The sequence below is a fragment of the Gymnoscopelus braueri genome (assembly GCF_963280865.1).
Source record: "Gymnoscopelus braueri genome assembly, chromosome: 4".
NCBI classification, from domain to species: domain Eukaryota; kingdom Metazoa; phylum Chordata; class Actinopteri; order Myctophiformes; family Myctophidae; genus Gymnoscopelus; species Gymnoscopelus braueri.
This window is the reverse complement of record NC_137605.1, coordinates 33,867,109-33,888,068: the sequence shown is the minus strand read 5'-3', so window position 1 is coordinate 33,888,068 and position 20,960 is coordinate 33,867,109. Positions and strand designations below refer to the sequence as shown.

The 20,960-nt window shown below is 42.3% G+C and overlaps 1 protein-coding gene across 2 annotated transcripts in view; it reads left to right on the top strand.

Moving 5' to 3' along the window:
- galnt1 (UDP-N-acetyl-alpha-D-galactosamine:polypeptide N-acetylgalactosaminyltransferase 1) overlaps positions 1–11,399 on the top strand; it is a 69,048-nt gene extending 57,649 nt beyond the window's left edge. For both annotated transcript variants that reach the window (XM_080425670.1, XM_080425669.1), the window contains 6 exons: positions 3,841–3,958; positions 4,799–4,979; positions 5,544–5,683; positions 5,999–6,097; positions 9,369–9,503; positions 10,499–11,399. In XM_080425670.1, coding sequence (XP_080281796.1) covers positions 3,841–3,958; positions 4,799–4,979; positions 5,544–5,683; positions 5,999–6,097; positions 9,369–9,503; positions 10,499–10,645 — 820 coding nt within the window. In that variant the 3' untranslated portion in view covers positions 10,646–11,399. The remainder of the gene's footprint in view (positions 1–3,840; positions 3,959–4,798; positions 4,980–5,543; positions 5,684–5,998; positions 6,098–9,368; positions 9,504–10,498) is intronic.
- The last annotated feature ends 9,561 nt before the right edge of the window (positions 11,400–20,960 follow it).

Genomic DNA, 20,960 nt, shown 5'->3' with positions numbered 1-20,960 from the left:
CCACTATTTTCTTTTTCATCAATTGTTAGGTCAGATTGGATTCTCTATTCACCGTAAAGGAAGGTAACACAAACAGAAATTCTCCATGCTTTGCATTCAAGGCTTCATGGGTAGGGTCGAGTAAATTATTGAAAGAAAAACTCATTTTGGGGGTGAACTATTCCTTAAAGTGGTGCCTTCTTGCCAGGAAAACGTTTAAGTTATTGCACACAAACAAAGAAGCCCTCAAAAACAAAGGTCCCCTTGTGTTGGCTTCTGTCCAACACAAGAAGTGCAGCAGAGAATGGTAAAATGGTCTTGCATTTATATATTGCTTTTCTAGTCTTCCGACTAGAGATGTCCCGATACCGATACTAGGATCGGAAATGTGTCCGATACTTCTTATTTGGTCATATCGAAATCGGCGAGTACGCTAGTCTATGCACCGATCCGATCCAGGGGTTGACACTGGATCGGATCGTTGTAGTTTTCCAACCACCGCGGTGAGAGGGTGATCACCTAAAAGTGGAGTATGCGTCCAGCTTTAGGGGTTCGGTGTCTTGATCAAGAACACTGAAACGCGATGGCAGGAGGAGCAAACCCTCTGATTTCCAGACTGCTCTACCTCCTGAGCCACTGGCGAACCGTGGGGAATGCAGAAGTAGCAGCCAGCTAGGGGTTAAAAGAACAGGTCCAAATGCTTGCTCGTTCAATGCCCAGACCAACTGGGGGGACGGGGAAAAAAAGTCGTTGTAGGAAATTAACGGGAAACATTCCTGTGTCCCTCGTCAGCTAATGGTTTCCCTTTAGCGATGCATTCTGATCCTCAGCTACTCAAGTGGATCAGAGAGGCTGTGGTTGTACCGGGCAGCTTCCAGGTGCGAACGTGAGTGTTAAAGCACAGCTGTGCTTTAACATTCACAGTCACACACACAGCCTACAGCCCCGTCCTACCCCCCCAGAATTCAAGTAATACAGTCTTGTATTCTAAAGTAAGTGAGATTAACGAGATGTCCTTGATGACTCCTAACCTGTCTCAGCAGTTCCATTAACCCATTCAATCCGGGAACACATAGCTGTGTCATTTTTAGATTTTTAGCTATATAATCATTATTTTATACTATTACAAAATAGCAGATATAGCAGATATATAGTAGATCTGCTATTTTTGAAAAATCTTGAACATTTTCTGCAAATCTTTGAATATATATATATTTTTTAAGCAAACATTTGTAACTCAAATCTTTGCCCCTGGAGGTCCCTTGAACTAAAATATTTTACAAAAGCTTTAAAAATGTGATATTCAAAGATTTGCATTTTCCAAGCTTTTTTGTGCTGCGCTATGAGCTTGTATATCTGCTATTTTTGAATAGCCAAAGAAATCTTAAAATGACACAGCTGCGTTCCCGGTCTTAATGGATTAACAGCTGCTTTGTTAACGAGGGAGGTGCACTACGAGAGGTGCTGCCGCTGCTCATTAGTTGTGCTTCAGTTGAGCTTCAGTTGAGATGCAGCTATATTAGTTACAGCCTGATGTGAAGCAGACGCCCAGCTACCTACCTGTGACCACGGGAGCCTCACAGAATGACAAAACACTTCAATGTAAAACAGCCAGAGCTTGTCTAATCTGTATCCAGGAGCTGTTTTAGTCTAGAGAGAGAGAACAGGTATAACCTAAGGGGATTTGGTATATTTTTTGGGCCTTTTTTTCTGCCTTTATTTGAGAGGATAGTAGGCTGACAGGAAATGGTGAGAGAGATGGGGGGGTGACACACAGCAAAGGCCGGTGGGATCGGGAGTCGAACCCGTGACACGCTGTAAGACTGGTTTACCAGCCTATGGTATGCGCCTGGACCACTAGGCCAGCGGGCACCCCAAGGGCATTTGGTATTTGCCAGACCCAGGGGGTCAGGCCTACATGTGGCTTTGTCGGTCCCCTTTTGCTATCGTTGTCGTCCATATATGGACGAAAACGTTTTCTTACATGTCCCTCTTTCTGATTGGCCAAGCTTAGCGTGACGTAGTTTAGAAACCATTCAGATTTCCGGCCATTCAGATTTCAACCACTAGGGGTCTGGCAGTACCAGGGTACCAGGTCCCCTGGTTCCCTTGTTTTAAGGGGACTAAGTGAAGAACCAACAAAAAAGGCAGATGTATAAGTGTCAGAGGGGTGAATCTTTGGAACGGCTTGGACGATGAACTAAAAAAAGTGTAGATCAATTAACAAATAAAAAAATATATAAATCTAAAATAATAGATCAATATAGAACATTAATGTGAACTATTAATACTGGAAGGAATATCAGCTTTGTAATGATATCTTCTTAATTCTATTAAAATATTAATTATATATATTAATCATGATAAAGTAACGCTATAACCGTATCATTTACTCTTTATATTATATCTGTAAGTCTTATCAGTTGGTTGTTTGTTTATTTTGTAAATCTGAGTGATCACATTTGTCTTGTTTTTTTCTGTTGTGTTTTTTTTCTTTTTTTCATAGTTTTTTCTTTGCGTTTGATCTTTTGACGTGAAAAGGATTGGCAAAATAAGCCATTGGCTTCAGCCTACACCTTTTTGGTCTAATCCATATGATGTGAAAAAAAATATATATTGAATTTTATTTTTATGACCAAAATAAACTACTACTACTAACCTAAACATGTGATATTTTCTAAGAGATTTTTGGGGAGTGGGGGCACTGAACTGCTTTGAGATTTTCATGTAGAAAGAGTGAACATGTGATGAATTACAACATGACTGTTACTCACTGTTTTAGAGGTAACCTTCATGCATTACCAGACCTTTACAACTACAGTAGCATGTGCTTTCCTGTACAGTTGTTGATCCTGCCAAGAGGCCCATTAACGTGGCGTGTACTGACCGCTGCATTTTTAACCCCCCCCCTACCTATGTTTGTATGTTTGCGTGCAAGTGCCTGTCGCGAAAGTGAACTTCAGACGTTTCATCGGCACTAACAACAAGTTTTTAAGGGAAACCAGCCTGGTTTACACATAGGAGGAAACCATTTAAGTGTGTGGGGATGGCGGGAAATTCACACGCTGTAGGGGAGAGAAATTCTCCGGTCATTAAATGGCCAAGACCCTCAAAACAACACAGCACAGAGGACGACAGCCATTCCTAAAAACAGGAAAGAACCAAAAGCAGGAATGAGAGCGAGGAAATTTTTTTGTTCTGAAATAGAAACTCTCTGATGCTCTCTGAAAATAGCCTCTGACCTTTGAAAATGTGGACCCCACACCGCTGGATGGCATTCGTATTGGAATTAATTATTTCCTGTTTTTGTTTTTTTCCCTTTTTCTCCCCAAATTCCTGTCAGTGGCAACTATCCCCATGTGGGGTATAATCAAACTCCATGGTGGTGGTGGGCAGGCACTTCATCCCTGCACTCCATGAGTGGCATTAATCTTTCTTCCTTTTAACCCATTAAAACCCGGAACGCATCTGTGTAACCACTTTAACCATTATTTTATACTTTGGCTATTTTTGAAAAATCTTGAACATTTGTGCAAATCTTTGAATATATATATTCTTAAAGGGAACATTTTCTTTGCTTCTGGGAGGTCCCTGGAACAACATATTTTGATCCGCGGCCAAATACATTTAGGGGGCCCTTGAGATGAAAAAGTTTGAGAACCACTGGTATAGAAACGTTTTTCAGAAACCTGTGAAGATTTAGAAGACATTTGTAGATGCGTTCCCAGATTGAATGGGTTAATATATGACAAAGTATACATTTGTTTGACTCTCTCTCTCTCTCTCTCTCTCTCTCTCTCTCTCTCTCTCTCTCTCTCTCTCTCTCTCTCTCTCTCTCTCCTCGTTCATCCCTCCCCCTAGGACTCCTACCATGGCAGGTGGCTTGTTCTCCATAGACAGAGATTATTTCCAGGAGATTGGCACCTATGATGCAGGCATGGACATCTGGGGAGGAGAAAACTTGGAGATCTCATTTCGGGTGGGTAAACACACACACACACACACACACACACACACACACACACACACACACACACACACACACACACACACACACACACAGAGAGAGAAACACACACAGAGAGAAACACACAGAAAAACACACTGCCACTCTTAACATCTGCTTCATACCTCTCCCAATAGCATTGGTCCCAGTAGAGTGGTCCCTGATCCTCCTGATCCTCCTGCTTTTCCCTCTTACCATTGCATTTGCCTGGTAACACGTTAAGTGGTCAGATGGGTGGGCCGTGTGCATTTTCAGAACATGCTTATTTTAATGAATAATTATCAATCAATTGATTGTGTTCCGACTTGGTTCAATGGTACTAACATAAATGATAAATGGTGCCCGGGATCGAACTGGGAACCTCACGGCTTCCATCTGGTCGCTCTACCCCTAAGGCGGCAGTGGCGCAGGGGTAGAGTGGCCGGAGGAAAGCCGTGAGGTTTCCAGTTTGACCCCGGGCTCCCCCAGAGTTAGTGTCGAAGTGTCCTTGAGCAAGACACTGAACCCCTAATTGCTCCCGATGAGCAGGTTGGTGCCTTGCATGGTTTCCTCCTTTGGATAAAAGCGCTATATAAATGCACCATTTAAGCCACTGCCGCCCCATACATAGTATACTTTCTTATTGGGATCACTATGATCTTTTACATAATTCATTGTTTTAATATTAACGACCACCAGTGGGCCCCGGGCCACAGGTTGAGAACCATGCCCTGCAGCGCTGACTCACCTGTTCAATGGGGGTGTGTGTGTGTGTGTGTGTGTGTGTGTGTGTGTGTGCGTGTGCGTGTGTGTGTGTATGTGTGTGAAACACAGATCTGGCAGTGCGGCGGAACGTTGGAGATCGTGACGTGTTCCCACGTGGGCCACGTGTTCAGGAAGGCCACGCCCTACACGTTCCCCGGGGGAACCGGGCAGATCATCAACAAGAACAACCGCCGCCTGGCCGAGGTCTGGATGGACGAGTTCAAAAACTTCTTCTACATCATCTCTCCGGGTAAGTTGTGTGTGTGTGTGTGTGTGTGTGTGTGTGTGTGTGTGTGTGTGTGTGTGTGTGTGTGTGTGTGTGTGTGTGTGTGTGTGTGTGCGTGTGCCTTGGCGTGCACATACTGCACATGTGTGCGTGTGTACATTTATCTTGGCGGCAGGTGTGATCCATCCATTAAGCGGATGACAGTGTGATGTTGCAGCAGTGACCCAACGGTGCAGGATGGGGGGGTGGGGGGGGGGCGAGTAATTTCACGCTACGAAGCCTCTATTAACCTTGCCATTTCAGCTTGGACACACACACACACACACACACACACACACACTCACACTCAACTCGCACAGGCTGGCACAGCAGAGACATGTCTGCGGGCAAACTTTAACCCCCTCTGTGACTCCACTGAAAGAATAATGGTGTGCCATTGTGTCAATCACAGGTTTTAAATTAGGGCTTAACCACATTAAGACAATGTGGAGCAAGCAGTCTTTGTCTGCAGTGTTGTTGTTCCTCCTGGGTTAACCTGCGTGTTTGTGACTGCGTGTGTGTGCGTACGGGTGTGTGTGTGTGAACCAGGCGTGACCAAGGTAGACTACGGTGACATCACGTCTCGTTCGGCGCTGAGACAGAAGCTCCAGTGTAAACCATTCAGCTGGTATCTAGAGACCGTCTACCCAGACTCCCAGATCCCCAGACACTACTACTCCTTGGGAGAGGTATACTGTACACACACACACACACACACACACACACACACACACACACACACACACACACACACACACACACACACACACACACACACACACACACACACACACACACACACACACACACACTCACACACTCACTCACTCACTTGCACAGACATATACATGCTGACTCACAAATTCCTACAGCAACACTCACTCACTCCTTGTTCACTGCCTTTAGACGGTGAACGCACACGTCTGATTATGCCTGAAGCAGTGGGGGTTTAATGTTTGTGTCGGTTGCTGTTGGTTAACAAAGATTCTGTGTGTGTGGTTCAGATCCGTAACGTTGAGACCAATCAGTGTTTGGACAACATGGCCCGCAAGGAGAACGAGAAAGTGGGCATCTTCAACTGCCACGGCATGGGAGGCAACCAGGTAGGATCAATGAAAAGCATGAAGGAAAACGTGAGCAGGACCATTCCTCAATCTGCCCAAAACATGCCCACTTTCTAAGTAAAAGAAACGGAAAGATAAATGACCGCAGATATACATATAAAGCATTCTTGCTATTTTAAGTCAGGGTTTCCGTGGATTATGGAAAAGGCTTAAGAGGTATTAAATCAGTTTTGCCAACATTAAGGCCGTAAAAAAAAAAGAGAGAGTCTGAAATATGAATTTCAGTGGTCTTAACTTGTTTGCTTTACAAAAAGAAAGAAAATGGGATGAATAGCTTAGACCTTTTATTAGAAAACTATGTCACGGCCTCGTATTTGCTTCTGTGTGATTTAATTCATGCATTTTTCCACCACCAAATTGAACGTGACTAATTTCGTACATTCAATAAGGTGTACTGGAAGGCTCAGACCACTGCCAGCAGGACCAGGCAATTATTTCAGAAATAAAATGTATCTCTTTTGGGAAGTTGCAGGTTGTTCATGGATTGTATTGTGAGTTGTCCGCAACCCCACCACACACTTGTAGATAGTCTGGGATGAAAACAAGCGCTCCCTCCTGTGCTGCCTCCTTCACAAGCACTGACTTCATCTGTCAGACAAGCAGCACATACTGTAGTTGAGAAAAGATTGTAAGTTGACGTTGACAATATATTAATCCATTAAGACCGGGAACGCATCTGTGTCATTTTAAGATTTCTTTGGCTATTCAAAAATAGCAGATATACTGTATAAGCTTCTATGAACTTGCCGCGCTATGAACTTGTAGATCTGCTATTTTTGAAAAAATAAATCATGAAAATGTGTGCAAATCTTTGAATATATATATATATATGACATGAAAGAAGTTTGAGAACCACTGATATTATAGCAACATAAGTTTAAAAAAACAACTGTTAGGATTTAGAAGACATTTGTAGAATCCCCAGAAGCAAAGATTTGGGTTAAAATGTTCGCTTTAAAGGTTCTATGACATTCATTTTCACATTTTTTATGTTTTTTGGGGGGTTTTATGACCTCAATTACACCCAAAAAATCTGAACTTTGAACATGGTTTTCTGAATAATTAGGCTGAAAAGTAATCTGAGCTTGGCCCTTCGGCAGTGAGGTCACAGCCGATTAATCCCGCCCACTCTCCTCCTCGCCCCTCCCCTCCCCTATCCTTTCCTTTGGGGGGGGCGGAGCAGAGGCGATGATTGACAGGCAAGATCCCTCACTAGCGACACCCGCAGGCAAAGATTTATTTTTTCATTGCAGTTGAAAAGGCTTTAGAAATGTGAGAGAAAAACACCTGCCATGGATCAATGGAGTGGAATTTTTTGTTAAAACTTTCTATACACGTTTGAAGGACCATGACCATGACAAAGACTTTTAATGTGTGGTAAAACTGAACGTCATGAAACCTTTAAAAAATAAATATTCAAATATTTGCACAAATGTTCAAGATTTTTCAAAAATAGCAGATCTACAGCAGTAGAAATATAATGTCAGATATTAACAGTATGGGCGATATTACAGTTACAGCGGAGGAAGACATGAGAGAGACAATGAATGACGGAGACTTGGAAGAGACAGATCAATGAGATGAGATGCTGATGCAAGATATACAGAAATAAGAGGGAACGGATAAATTGATTCAGAAGCAGAGCAGGAGTCAACTGTTGGAGATTTTGAGGAGACAGCCGAGAAAATTACAGAAAAAAAACAGTGGGCGTTGAGAGATAAGGAAAGGAGTAGGTAAATACCACCGCTCCATTTAGATGGCACCATTATTTAAAAAAAGGGTGATATACATATAATATGTATCTGAAAACAGCACATTATGTGACGCGAATAGAATATGGCAGCTGCCTTTCTAAGGGGCTTTGTGGAGGGGGGAAAGTACAGTTGGCTGTTTTCTGTAGATTAATGGATTAGTCAGGTGGCAAGGCACCATACTGGCCAGGCTACTGTAGAATAGGCAATGCATAAGTACGATATCACTATTTTTATTCTTCCTGTTACATCAATGTCAAAATTTGGGAAACTAACCCGCTAAGCACCTCAGAAGCATGCCCACGATCTGAGCCATTTAATAGGAAGTATCCCAATTCGATCTTCATGTTTTCCTACATGGTACGGCTGCACATTGCAAACTTCCAAGCACATTAAAAGGAATAGTTCAGTACAGACTAGCTGATTCCCTTCTTTTGTAATAGCATAACAAATTGATAACAAGCTGACATCATTTTAACCGTAGTGCCAATTTTAAGAGGTTTTCAACAATTTGACAAGAACTTTGACATGTGCAACTTCTAAATCAAATATAAAAATGTAACTATTCCTTTAAAGTTACTAAAAGGCAATCCAATTTAGGAGTTTGATGCCTCACATTGCAGATATTACAAGTGACTGCTAGACCCCATACATGTTCAAACACTAAATCAACCAGAATGTTATTTTCACCTCTAGCTTGCTCGTTCTTCAACTTCAACTTTATTTGTCCCAGAAGGGCAATTGGTTCTGCAATGTTACATGTCTGCAAAAGTTCAGATATGAAGTATTGCTAGTGTCGATCCACTCGCATTGTTCACACATGATCCATCAACAAACGGCTGTAAAAACAACAGAAGCGCATTCTCTCTTTGTAGAGTGGCTCATGTGGTACAGTAAGAGTGCATACCGCATAAATAAGGCTTTGGTCCTTCCTGCATCTGGCCCCGGTTCAAATCTGACCCAAGGCTCTTTGCTGCATGTCATCAACCCTCTGTCTCCCACCTTTCCTGTCTCTTGTTTCTCTCTCTCACTGTTACTGTCGAAAAGAAAGCACAAATGCCAAAACAGTGTATCGGAACCAGAATTTAGAGTTGGGACAATTATATCCCAGGACATCCCTAAATTGTACACTGTAAATTATTGCAAAAATATTTATGAAGATAAGGATGTTTGCCAACTTTATGAGAAGTAACTACTTCACAAAAGATACACGTGAGAATGCATTACTTTACATTATATGAATTATTAGGAGTCATTTTCAGTAGTTTTGCTCCTGTCTAGAATGCCCATTCAGCCCTCCTGAAATGCTAGCATAGAAAATGCATCACCTAATTGCTACCAAATTATTACAGTTATTGTATTTCGACATCACTCAAATATTGGTGGATTTGAATGATACTAAATAAGAAAATGATTTTGTTTAATTTTTGTAGGGGTCTACACAAATACTGTATATATATGCCTGTAATCTGTCTCTTGTCCCTGTGGTTTATCTTTAGGTGTTCTCCTACACAGCCAACAAGGAGATAAGGACAGACGACCTGTGTCTGGACGTGTCCAAGCTCAACGGGCCCGTCATGATGCTCAAGTGTCACCACCTCAAGGGCAACCAGCTGTGGGACTATGATCCTGTGGTGAGTAGAGGACTACTACAGACAATGACGTATACCAAAGATTTCATTTCAAGGTGAAAGATTTTCAGAAGGGGATCTCTGATAATAAAAAATGTTTTGCTCTTTATTAACACATTGCATGCCAGTCGCGTAGATCTACGCGAACCTATTTAAAGCCGCAGCGTGCCAGTCGCGTAGATCTACGCGAACCGCCGATTCCCATGTTAAGTGCCCCAGGTGCACTTTCCGATTTTTTTTGATCCATTTCCGTTTCCGGTTTCCGGTCGGAAACGGAATTATTCGGGTTCCGGTTTTTTCGATCGTATCCGCTTCCTGTCTGGGATCCTGTTTAAAACTCGATTTTCTCTGGTTGTTGTTTTTCTCCTCGCTGATCACTGTTTACCGTTGGTCGGCTGTAGCTTCAAGATGGCGGCACGGATTTGGAAACTGTTTTCGCTGGTTGTTTCTCACGGATCCGCTGTGTGTTTAGAACCAAATGAACGCGCACTTTTAACTTATTTAGCGAGGTCTGTGGCGACATGAAAAAAACTAAAAAACAACAATAAAACGCTGGCACTGGTGAGTACATTATGAGATTAAACTCTGGCATGGAATGTGTTAAGTCATCGTTTTGGTCGTTAGACCTTTTTTTTTCCTGAATTTGCCAACCTGCTCTGACCAAAAGAAGAAGTGAAGTTCACGGTTGTTGAAATTTGATTTAGAGCATCTAATCATTTGCTATTTTAATCGCAGAATTAAAACATCAGGCAACAATGTTTTTTTTTTACAAAGGATTAATGTAGTGATTTGGAATTAAACCCCAAGTAAATATGAGAACATTTTCTGTATACCTATAGATAGTCCAGCAATGTATGGCTTCAGTGTGACTGATTATTATTATTTCCTGTACTTAAACGAATCAATGTGTGTGTGTGTGTGTGTGTGTGTGTGTGTGTGTGTGTGTGTGTGTGTGTGTGTGTGTGTGTGTGTGTACATGCGTGCGTGCCTGCGTGCAGAAGCTGACCCTGATCCACGTCAACAGTAACCAGTGTCTGGACAAGGCGAGTGAAGAGGACAGTCAGGTGCCCAGTGTGAGAGACTGTACGCACACGCGCTCCCAACAGTGGCTGCTCCGCAATGTCACACTGCCAGAGATCTTCTGATGACCGCACACACACGCACACACTCACACACACAGCAAGCCCAGGCCAGAGCGAAACAAGGGAGGGACTTTGTGATCGGGAAAAGGAATGGTTTTCCCCCAGCGAAACGGGACAGAGAGACGCATTACCCCCAGAAAACTGAACTGCACTGTCTCTGTTTCCTGTCTGTGTGGACGGAGAGCTCTGAAGGAGGACTGCGTTTGAGCCCCTCATCGGGGGGAGGGACTTGAGAGACTCCTTTTCTAGGAGACAGTGGCTGGTTGTTGTTTTTTTGAAGAGATTATAATTCTGTGCAGAAAGAGAGACTTGGTCCTGTGTGTGGATATTAAACAGACTGGTGGAGGTCAAGGTTCTGTGCTCACAGCTTCCCTGAACAATACAGTCCAACCGCCACCACCACAACACCACCCCAACTCATCACTTACGTTTACTGACTGCCTCTTGCGAGTGAGTGTGTGCGCGTGTGTGCCTGAATGAATGTATGAGTGCTTGAAGGGGGCTAATTCCTTTGCTTTCTTTTTTTGTTTAGGTTTTTTTATTTTATTTAATTTTATAGCAGATTTTGAAAATGAACTCTGGTGAACTAATATGAAGAAGGAAGTCATGTGTGTGTGTGTGTGTTTGCTTGTTTGAGTGGTTTTGTATGTGTGTGTGTGTGTGTGTGTGTGTGTGTGTGTGTGTGTGTGTGTGTGTGTGTGTGTGTGTGTGTGTGTGTGTGTGTGTGTGTGTGTGTGTGCATGTGTGTGCATGTGTGTGCGCGAGCGTGTGTGTGTGTGTGTGTGTGTGTGTGTGTGTGTGTGTGTGTGTGCGTGCGAGTGTGTTTGCACAACTGCGTCATGTACGCCCTCTGTGAGAGCCCCTCCTTGAGTCCTGCAGCAGCATATGTCTCCCTCTACTGTTGGTCCATGGCATTTCACCCTACAGACTGAGTCCTCAGCCCTGCAGAAATACCACGGGACTCCATATGAAAACCCAGAGGACCCAAAAAGGAAACGGAATGCATCTGCCCTCAGCAGAGATCTAGAGACAAATAGATAGTCTGTTTGTGATATCTTGAGATTTCTATGTCCAGTTAGTTTTTTTTACATGACTAGTGTCTTTCTGTAACTGTCTGTTTCTGTTGTATTTGAAGGTGTTCAACATATAGATTACACACACACACACACACACACACACACACACACACACACACACACACACACACACACACACACACACACACACACACACACACACACACACACACACACACACACACACACACACACACACACACACACACACAGGCCTGTGCATATCTAACTCATGTTCACTGCCAACGTAGTGTTCAAAACATATAGGAACATGACATACAGTAGCAGCACACACGTATTCTGTGCGCACAGGTGAGCACTTGCTAATCTGTCATTTTAATCCATTTTGTCATAACTTATTCTTAACAGACTATACACTCCAAGGGCTTATTCCTTCCAGTGGAGTGTCCGTGCGTGCGTGCGTGCGTGTGTGAGATAGAGAGAGACACAGTGAGTGTGAGTGAGTGAACGCACATCTGTGAGCTTGATGACTCCATGCCCGTCCCGGCTCCTCCTCAGAACAAACAGGTCTCAGATCCGTGTCGTTGCTCTTTCATAAGCACCAGAGACGTAGAACAGACTGACTGCAGATCAGTTACGGCTTCCCAGTTCTTTTTTTTCCTATTCTGAACCTGAGGCCTGAGTTACACTTAGTTGCGTGCAGGTCTCGCGGCCCGAAAATCGTAGTAGATCTGCTATTTTTCTATGCACGACACACGCGCACAACTTAAGTGTAGATCAGGCTTCATGTAGTACCTAGATGGCTGAGAGGGGATTTGTCGTCAGTGTATCAGAGGGCCTTTTGTTTGCTTCACTGCAGTCTGGGGGGGGGGGAACGTGGAATCATGGATTATGAAGAGCACAGCGGCAGGCAGAAGACATATCCCATGCTACAGCCACCACATGTGCTACTTACAGGACTACATAAGCAGACGGGCAGGACTCTCTTCGAGCAGCGTCTCATGAAAGCCGCGCGTCGGCGCCAACATCGATTTCTCTTCATATCACTCTTACGGTTCTACTATCTGCCAACATGCTTCCTTTATTCCTTAACTGTTTTTATAATGACGCCTCTTTGTGGGGTCTGAGGGCAGAGGAGAAGAAGTGACTACCTTGAAGAAATAAATAAATAAAATACATAAAGGTTAAAAACCGTTCAGCTTCCTCCAGTGGAGGAAGGGGTTTTTTACACGTAGATGTGACATTTTAATTGGGTCATCTCTGTTGTGGACATGGTAGCGAGAGGAGGTTGATGATAATGATTCATGGCTGAGTGAGTGACTTTATGGTGAAGATGTGTTTTGTTTTTGTTTGTTTTGTTTTCTGTTGGGGGGGAAAGATTAAGTGTTCTGACAGCTCTGTTTTGGGGGTGGGGGGTTAGAGTGACTGATTGACATGTCCAGGCTTCCACACTGAGCTGATCCAAATGTTGTAGAAAATTAAAAAGTGAAAACGTTTACAGAACAATACAACAATGAAAAGCTCGACCCCTGCCTCCTTTCGCCTTTGTACGCCACCACACACACACACACACTCAAATTTTTTCCCCACATAATTTGTGAAGAGGAAATGTCTGCTCCCCCTCAGAAGAGATATAGGTTACCACTTCTCAGAAGCTTCTTCGAGTTTACTGGACAGTAATCACTGTCGTAACCCACTTTTTATTGAGTTTGTTTGGCAGCCAATGGTTTCGAAGGTCACTGACATTAGTGTATAAGTGCATACACTGTAAACTCCACTCCAACTGTCCAACTGACAGTGCTTATGGGTCAGAGATAAATTAACTTCACTGTGTAAGTTTAAGCATATTGGATCAAGTGGAATAGGTTTACAAATCAATGGGTAAATTAGAGGGAAATTCAGTAAAACAGTCAAATAAAAGTGGAAGAGTAGCTTTATCACATTAACTGCCAGAATTATTTTCATATTTTTTTAGCCAGTGCCAGAGTTTTTCATTGGAAAAAAAAAAGTACTCAGGAGCCGAAATACAGCATTTTTAAGTTTTAAGTTAACAAGGAAGTGGATAGGAGTCTAGATCTTCAACTAATCATATCTCCTTGGCCTTTGGGTGAAATTGGAAAAAAAAAAGTAAGATCTACGCGATTGGCACGTGGCGGCTTTACGGAGGTTCGCGTAGATCTACGTGATTGGCAGTCAATGTGTTAAGAGTGCCGTGATAACAGTCTAATTGGCCTGGTTTTTGAGGCAAATGGGCAAAGTCTATTTTGTCACATGCTTTTTTTAATCATCACTGTAGAAAGTATTGCTATAAGGCAAATGAAAATATGGGGAGGGACCTGACAAGTCTACATCCAATGATACACACCTATCCTACCAAGTAATGTACTGTATGTGGGTGGGTGGGTGGGTGGGTGGGTGAGTGAGTGGGCGGTGTGTACTTGTCAGGCATGTTGCTCCTGTAGGGAGTGGTGAAAAAGTGAATTGTGTGGACAATCTTTAAAGACTTAACCATCACCAGCAACAAGAGAGACAAAGGGATGAGCATAGAATATTTTGGACCTAAGGGCCATGAGATTCACAGTGCTGAAAGTATTAGTTATCATTCTTAACTAAACTGTCCTCTGTATATTGTTACAAACATGACACGAGTATGGACTCAAATAGCCAGCACAGATTATAGCTAATGTTAGGCTTTTATTGAATATGGAAAATGTCTTTAAAACTGTCACAGTATCAATGATATATCATGTTCCAGCTCAGTCCCATAATGTTGTTATGTTGTTATACATAAAATGCATGAAGCAAAAGCATGATTAACAATTTACAACAAAATTATTTGTTGTCTGAGCCATCATTTCATTTTCATCAAAGGCTAAAGCAACATGGATTTAATCACAGTTGCAGTGGATTTCATCATCGTTACAGTGTGTTTGCGCCACCATAAGTGATCTCTATTCCATCAGCAGCACAAGGATAAAACTTTAAAATGAGTCATCGAAAGGAGGCAGAAAGTTCTGATGCATTTCATACTGAAAATATCCCCAGAGGAAGGTAAGTGAAAATGTAAATCTGCTACATTTTATTGATATACATTATGACTAAATTGATTAAATTGTATGAATGTATTATATTTTTTCCCTGTATGTCTCTGTTACATGTTGCATTTCTGTCAATAAAAACATAAATCATCAATAACTGAATAATAAAACAAATGGTTTATAACTGTAATATCAATAATTTAATTCAATAATTTAATTAGCTATCCTAAAAATGTGTAAAGGCTACTGTAGTTATAGCAGTGACTGAGACAACAAGCTGAAAAACAAAGCCAAGTGACAGCTGTGTAAGTGAATGCGCGCAAGCACACATGTGCGTCTGCAACTGGTCGCGGCCCTCATCAAGTCACCTTTCAGCCAATGCTGCCCTTACCCGAGTAAGTTCCTCGAGTTCAAGTTCCTCGGAGTACACATCGAGGAGGACCTCAAATGGGAGACGCACTCCACACACGTGAGGAAAAAGGCTCAGCAGCGACTGTACTGGCTCCGCCGCCTGAAGAAGCTCGGAGTAGGACATCGCATCCTCAGGCTGTACTACAACAGTTCTGTTGAAGGCATCCTAACAGGCTGTGTCACGGCCTGGTACGGGAACTGCACTGCCCGAGAAAAGATCAGCCTACAACGAGTAGTGCGATCGGCAGAGCGGATAATGGGAATCGAGCTCCCAGCGCTCCAGGAACTGTACAAAAAGCGGTGCGTGGTCAAAGCCAAGCGCATCATCAAGGACAAGCACCACCCAAGTCACAGACTGTTCAACCCCCTACAACGACCGCGACCGGGCAAGGGGCTCTACCGCAGTATCAAGAGTTCCACCACCAGGTTCTGGTGTAGTTTCAATCCGGCTGCTGTCAGAATGCTGAATGGGGCATAAGCCTGAATGAGGCATGGGCCTTGTTCAGCAGCCTGACAGCAGGCGGGGCAGACTTTTCTGGCTCTTCCTGAACACACCTGTGGATTATACCAGGGACAATGACTTGGACTTTAGCCCCCCCCCTCGGACACACCTGTGGACTACACCAGGTACAAATGACTTTTTGCTGCACTCCCTCATGGAGCTACTTGCGGATTATACTAGGGTCAGTCCACCCTAGGTGGACACGCACTGACCTTTTGCACCTTAATCCCTTGTATAACGTCTTTTTTATTGTGCTCCTTTCCTCTAAGCACCTTAACGTCCATTGTCTATCATGCACAGTATAAGAATAACATGCACAGTATACAATACATTGCTGCTAGGCTCAGGCACCTTAGTTAGTTTTTTTAGTTTTAATTATCTCAGGTACTTTGTAAATATGTAGATAACTTGTCTGGCCTTCTGTTGCTCTCTTGTTTTGATCTCCTTCCCACTTGCCCCCCACCCTCTTCTTCCCCCACCCCCCCCCCCCCCCCCCCTTCTTTCTATGGAAACTAACGTTGCGATGGGAACGATGTACAAAAAAGAATTTCACCCACTTTTTTACCTTGTAAACCTGTGATGTGACAATAAAACTGATTCTGATTCTGATTCTGATTCTACCCCGAAATGAGTTTGACATCCCTTGTTTAGGTGAAATAAATACACTGTTTAAGGTTCAAATTGTTAATATGTTAAAATATTAAGCTGTTGTGCTGCTACATTCATTTTAAAATTATTGTACCTTTGTACTGCTACCTACCTACTTTAAAACAGCAAAGTCATCTGTCTATGACCTCATTAATGCAGTTAAGTAGTTTATAATTAACACTATCTGTTTTCATTAGGCGTGATGTTTGGCTTCACTGTATTATTGTAATACTTATTTAAACGTTGTCTTCATGTGTCTCCAACAGGCTTGAGCATGGATCTGATTCTGCAAGTTGTGTGTCTGCTGCAAGGAGTGCAGGAACCCCCCTTAACTTTAAAGAGGGCGACCCTGGCTGTATCCTGGCTGTGAGCAGGTAATAATGCTGGCCAGTTCACCTCTTTATGGAAATAATCCCTGAATAGACATGGCTCTTTGTAGCCTGGGCTTAGTTAGTAGATAGTATTTACAAATACTCTTTACAATTTACAAACACTCTTTTGTGACTAAAGTAATCAAAAAAGTAAACCAGAGAACAAGATATTTGAGCTGGGTCTCCTCATTGGTCAGTAGGAATACATTGAGGACACTAGCTACAATGTCCCTCCCCCAGATACTCGTGAGCTCACCCCAGACATCAATACAATACACGGTCAGCTGCATCTGAATTTGAACAAGGTGGTACACCAGGTGAAGAAGAGGACCGACTACCCTGACCATGATGAGAGATTTGACCACTGGACCCAGGTGGTGTGCAGCGAGCCCCAGGCGGGTCGGTGCTACTGGGAGGCAGAGTGGGAGGGTTTCGGAGCCTGTGTGGGAATGGCATACAAGGGTCTTTGCAGGAAAGGCGGGAATAACGAGGGTGTCATTGGCTACAATGACAAGTCATGGAGCCTTCACTGTACAGCCGACTCATTAACGGCTCTTCATAATGTGAAAAACACCACCATACGGCTCGCCGTCCCCCACTCTCTCAGAATAGGAGTGTATCTAGACAAGGAAGGGGGCACTCTGTCCTTCTACCGTGTTTCCTCTGATTCTCTGAGCCACCTGCACACTTTCAGAGTCCAATTTACTGAGCCTTTCTATGCAGTGTTATGGCCCTGGCCAAACTCTGCCATCACCCTCTGTCACCCAGAGCCGATGACCTCAAACATCAAACATCAAACATTAGAAACAGAGTCCAAAGGGAAGCACGCACATCCCAACAAGAATGTACAGGTGCTGAACTAAAATACGTACATTAGAAGAGGACGTTGTTAACTCTAATACATTTTTCTACTGGGAGCTATTACACAGTGTGCAGACTTCCCTTCCTCTTCTCAAACATCAAACAAACATCACACAAATGTTTTCTAACGTAGGGGTTCCTCTACTCTGAGGGGCTTTTCACTTGTTTATCCATTGAAGTGTACAACAACTCAGACAGTTTAACATCGGATATACTGTATAATCAGGCCATAACTGGATAAGGTACAGTCAACTTACGTATTCCTGATGAAAGTGTGTATTATGGAAGGATATTTACTGAACATTGATTTATGGGAGGAGTCATTCCACAGCTTGGGAGCCAGGAGGCACAAGAGTCTATGCTTGAAGCATTGGCCAGGGTGTCATCGTGAATGGAGTAACAGACAGATCCTGTGTTAGGCCTCCTACACAGACAGATCCTTTAGCTAAACTACAGTGCAGGAAGGGGTGGATCGTGTCCTGAAGGTAAGGGGGTGTGATGCCTTTGATTGCCTTATGTAGGTCTACCTGGGAATAATCTGGCAAATCGCTTGACAGATCAGCGCTAAATTGCTTGTGCACATTACTAGTATAGGCCTAGGAAGTACCTCCACGCACATACAGTATGTTTTATATTTTCTTAAATATTTAACTTAAATGTATAAGATAGTCATAGATGACTGACATCACAGGCTGACCACATGAAGTCCCAATATGTATTACAGTATAATATGTTTTTTTATGACAAAGTACTGTATGTGATAAGCTTTTTATGACATAGTATTATGCTTGTTTTGAAGACAGAATATTGTGAAATAGTATATATCTTTAGTGTAACACAATTGTCTATGGATGGCCGTGTCAGTTGGTTGGTCAGTCAGTCGGTCTATCCATCCATCTGTACAACACTTTGGTCAACAACATACTTGTATTTACACTCTTATCATGACAGTGGTCATGGACATGTTTAGAAGGTGGTTACTCCTCAACCAGGCCCCTGTATTCTTCCTGTCCACCCTTGACTCCCCACAATAGCACTGTCGACCTGTTCAACCTGGGGTCTGAGTAGACAAGTAACAGCCACTTCAGCATCTTCACGACATATCATGTGAGGGCCACTAGTCTATTATCATTTGGAACCCCGGGGCACCCCTTCTCGGACACTGGTACCAGGCACAATGAGTGCCTGAACCCTCCCATGTCTCAGACTCAGGTTGGAGATGTGCTGGAGGGGCTCCCTCTGTAGGGCAGCACAGGCCTTAAATATTTACAGACGTGCCAATGTATGTGTGGTATAAAATCTTGTGGTGTGTTTTGTATTTGGACCACTTCTTCATTCACATATCTGAAATGTTTGAAGAGAGGAGAGACATGTGAGACAAGACTGGGGTGCTCACAAGAAGCACAACTGGCTGAGCCACCACTTGTTATTAAGTTACAGTCATACTCAACTCCAGAGCTTGTCTGTACATTACGTCTAGGGTTGCTACTAGACGTAATGTACAGACGCGTTGTAGTTAACACACACACATTCTGTTCTCTAAGGACTACAAGTAATATGTGAAGAAAGGGAGGAAACATCACATTCTCGTGGTTTTCACTTCTACAGTAGGCTACTTCTCTTTACAGTTTTGGCTGTGTGTTATTGATCTTATCGTTATCGGTATGCCTTGTTGACTGTTAATGTAGCCGTTAGGTTGCCAACTGTCCCTTGAAATAAGGAATCGTCACTTATTTGGAAAGTAAAGATGTGTCCCTCGCTTTGTCCATTATTGGAAAAGAAGCTCTATTATATTGCATATGTTATGAAATGTCAAAGTACAGATATTTTTGTGTGTGTTCATATGGTTTAGTTAAATTTAAATGGGATACAATTAGAAAATAAAGATAGACAAGTTACTTGCATTCTTTATTCTTTTTTTAGGACCTAGTCATAAATATCCGGTTTAATTCAATATTGATATAATATTTGGAGGAATGATGGCAAAAAGGTACTTCTTTTTTTTTTCTTCAATTATGGACATGATCTAACATTAGAACTAATTCTAATTACTAATTTGGGGAATAATGTCAGTCAAGTCAACTAACTGAATTGTCAAGGTGGTGTAACCACCATTCAAGGAGCCATTTTGTATATTTTTCAAGAAGACCATGGTTGCGTCCGAAACCACATACTACACAGTATGCTATTTTCAGCCTACTATTTAGTATAGGACATAGGCTGTTAAAAAGTAATTTGGCATACTAAACAGTATGTAGGCTACTGTATGTGATTACAGATGCAGGTTTCCGAGTACTCATGAGTATGAGTATGTTTGAAATGTTTCCAACAAGATAATGTGCTTGCATAGGTGTCCATGATAATGGCTGGCAAATGTCAAATGGTGTAAGAGGTTACACCATTTGATTCCTATCGAAGGTAAATAGAGACCAATTGTGTCAATTTTAACATTTATGATGCTGATTTAAAGCTAATAAACAGGCCACTGTTGTACATAAACAGCATTTTAAAAGCCATAAAACAGCAATTCAGTCATAGTAAAAAATGGTATCTGTACAATACAATGTATAACATTTCATAACATATACAATATAATAGAGCTTCTTTTCCAATAATTGATAAAGCGTGTCGCTTATCAGTTCAGTGAGGGACACGTCTTTTAGTTTCCAAATAAGTGACGTTTCCTTATTTCAAGGCACAGTTGGCAACCCTAACGTCTACATTAACAGTCAACAAGGCATACTGATAAGATCAATAACACACAGCCAAAACTGTAAAGAGAAGTAGCCTACTGTAGAAGTGAAAACCACGAGAATGTGATGTTTCCTCCCTTTCTTCACATATTACTTGTAGTCCTTAGAGAACAGAATAATTGTGTGTTAACTACTGGTGACTCATTTCACTGTTTTGTGTCTTAATAGTGTGCCTAAAAAGCATGCTTTACTGTATGGAGTAGCCTACAAAGCTATGAATTATTACAAACAAAACAAAAGAAAATGTGAAAATCTCTAAAATGTTTTGCTTTTGTTTTTGTTTTTTGTTTTTAATCATATTAAACAGCTAATTAAACAATAATAATTACATAGCTGTATATTCTAATAGCAATCATTGCTATAGTGTTTGTTCAGTAACCTACCTAACCTGTCATATTAAATCTACTGTTTACACCAGCCAGTATTATCCAAATAATGTCGTTTACACCCTGTAAATCATTTTAAACATGTTTTATTCAGCAGCTAGCCAACTATATAAAATCTTTGCAGAGATGCAGTAACTGAATAGTAAGTAAAAGGACCAGGTGTATAACTGCCACCTGGTTTCAGTATCACGCTTCACCATAATACAACATGACAAAGAAACAGAAACATTTGTAACAAAATCATTCGGTATCAAGTAGGCTAAAGTTGGTTGTTAATATTACCGTAGCTACCATGAACAATTTACTGTGCT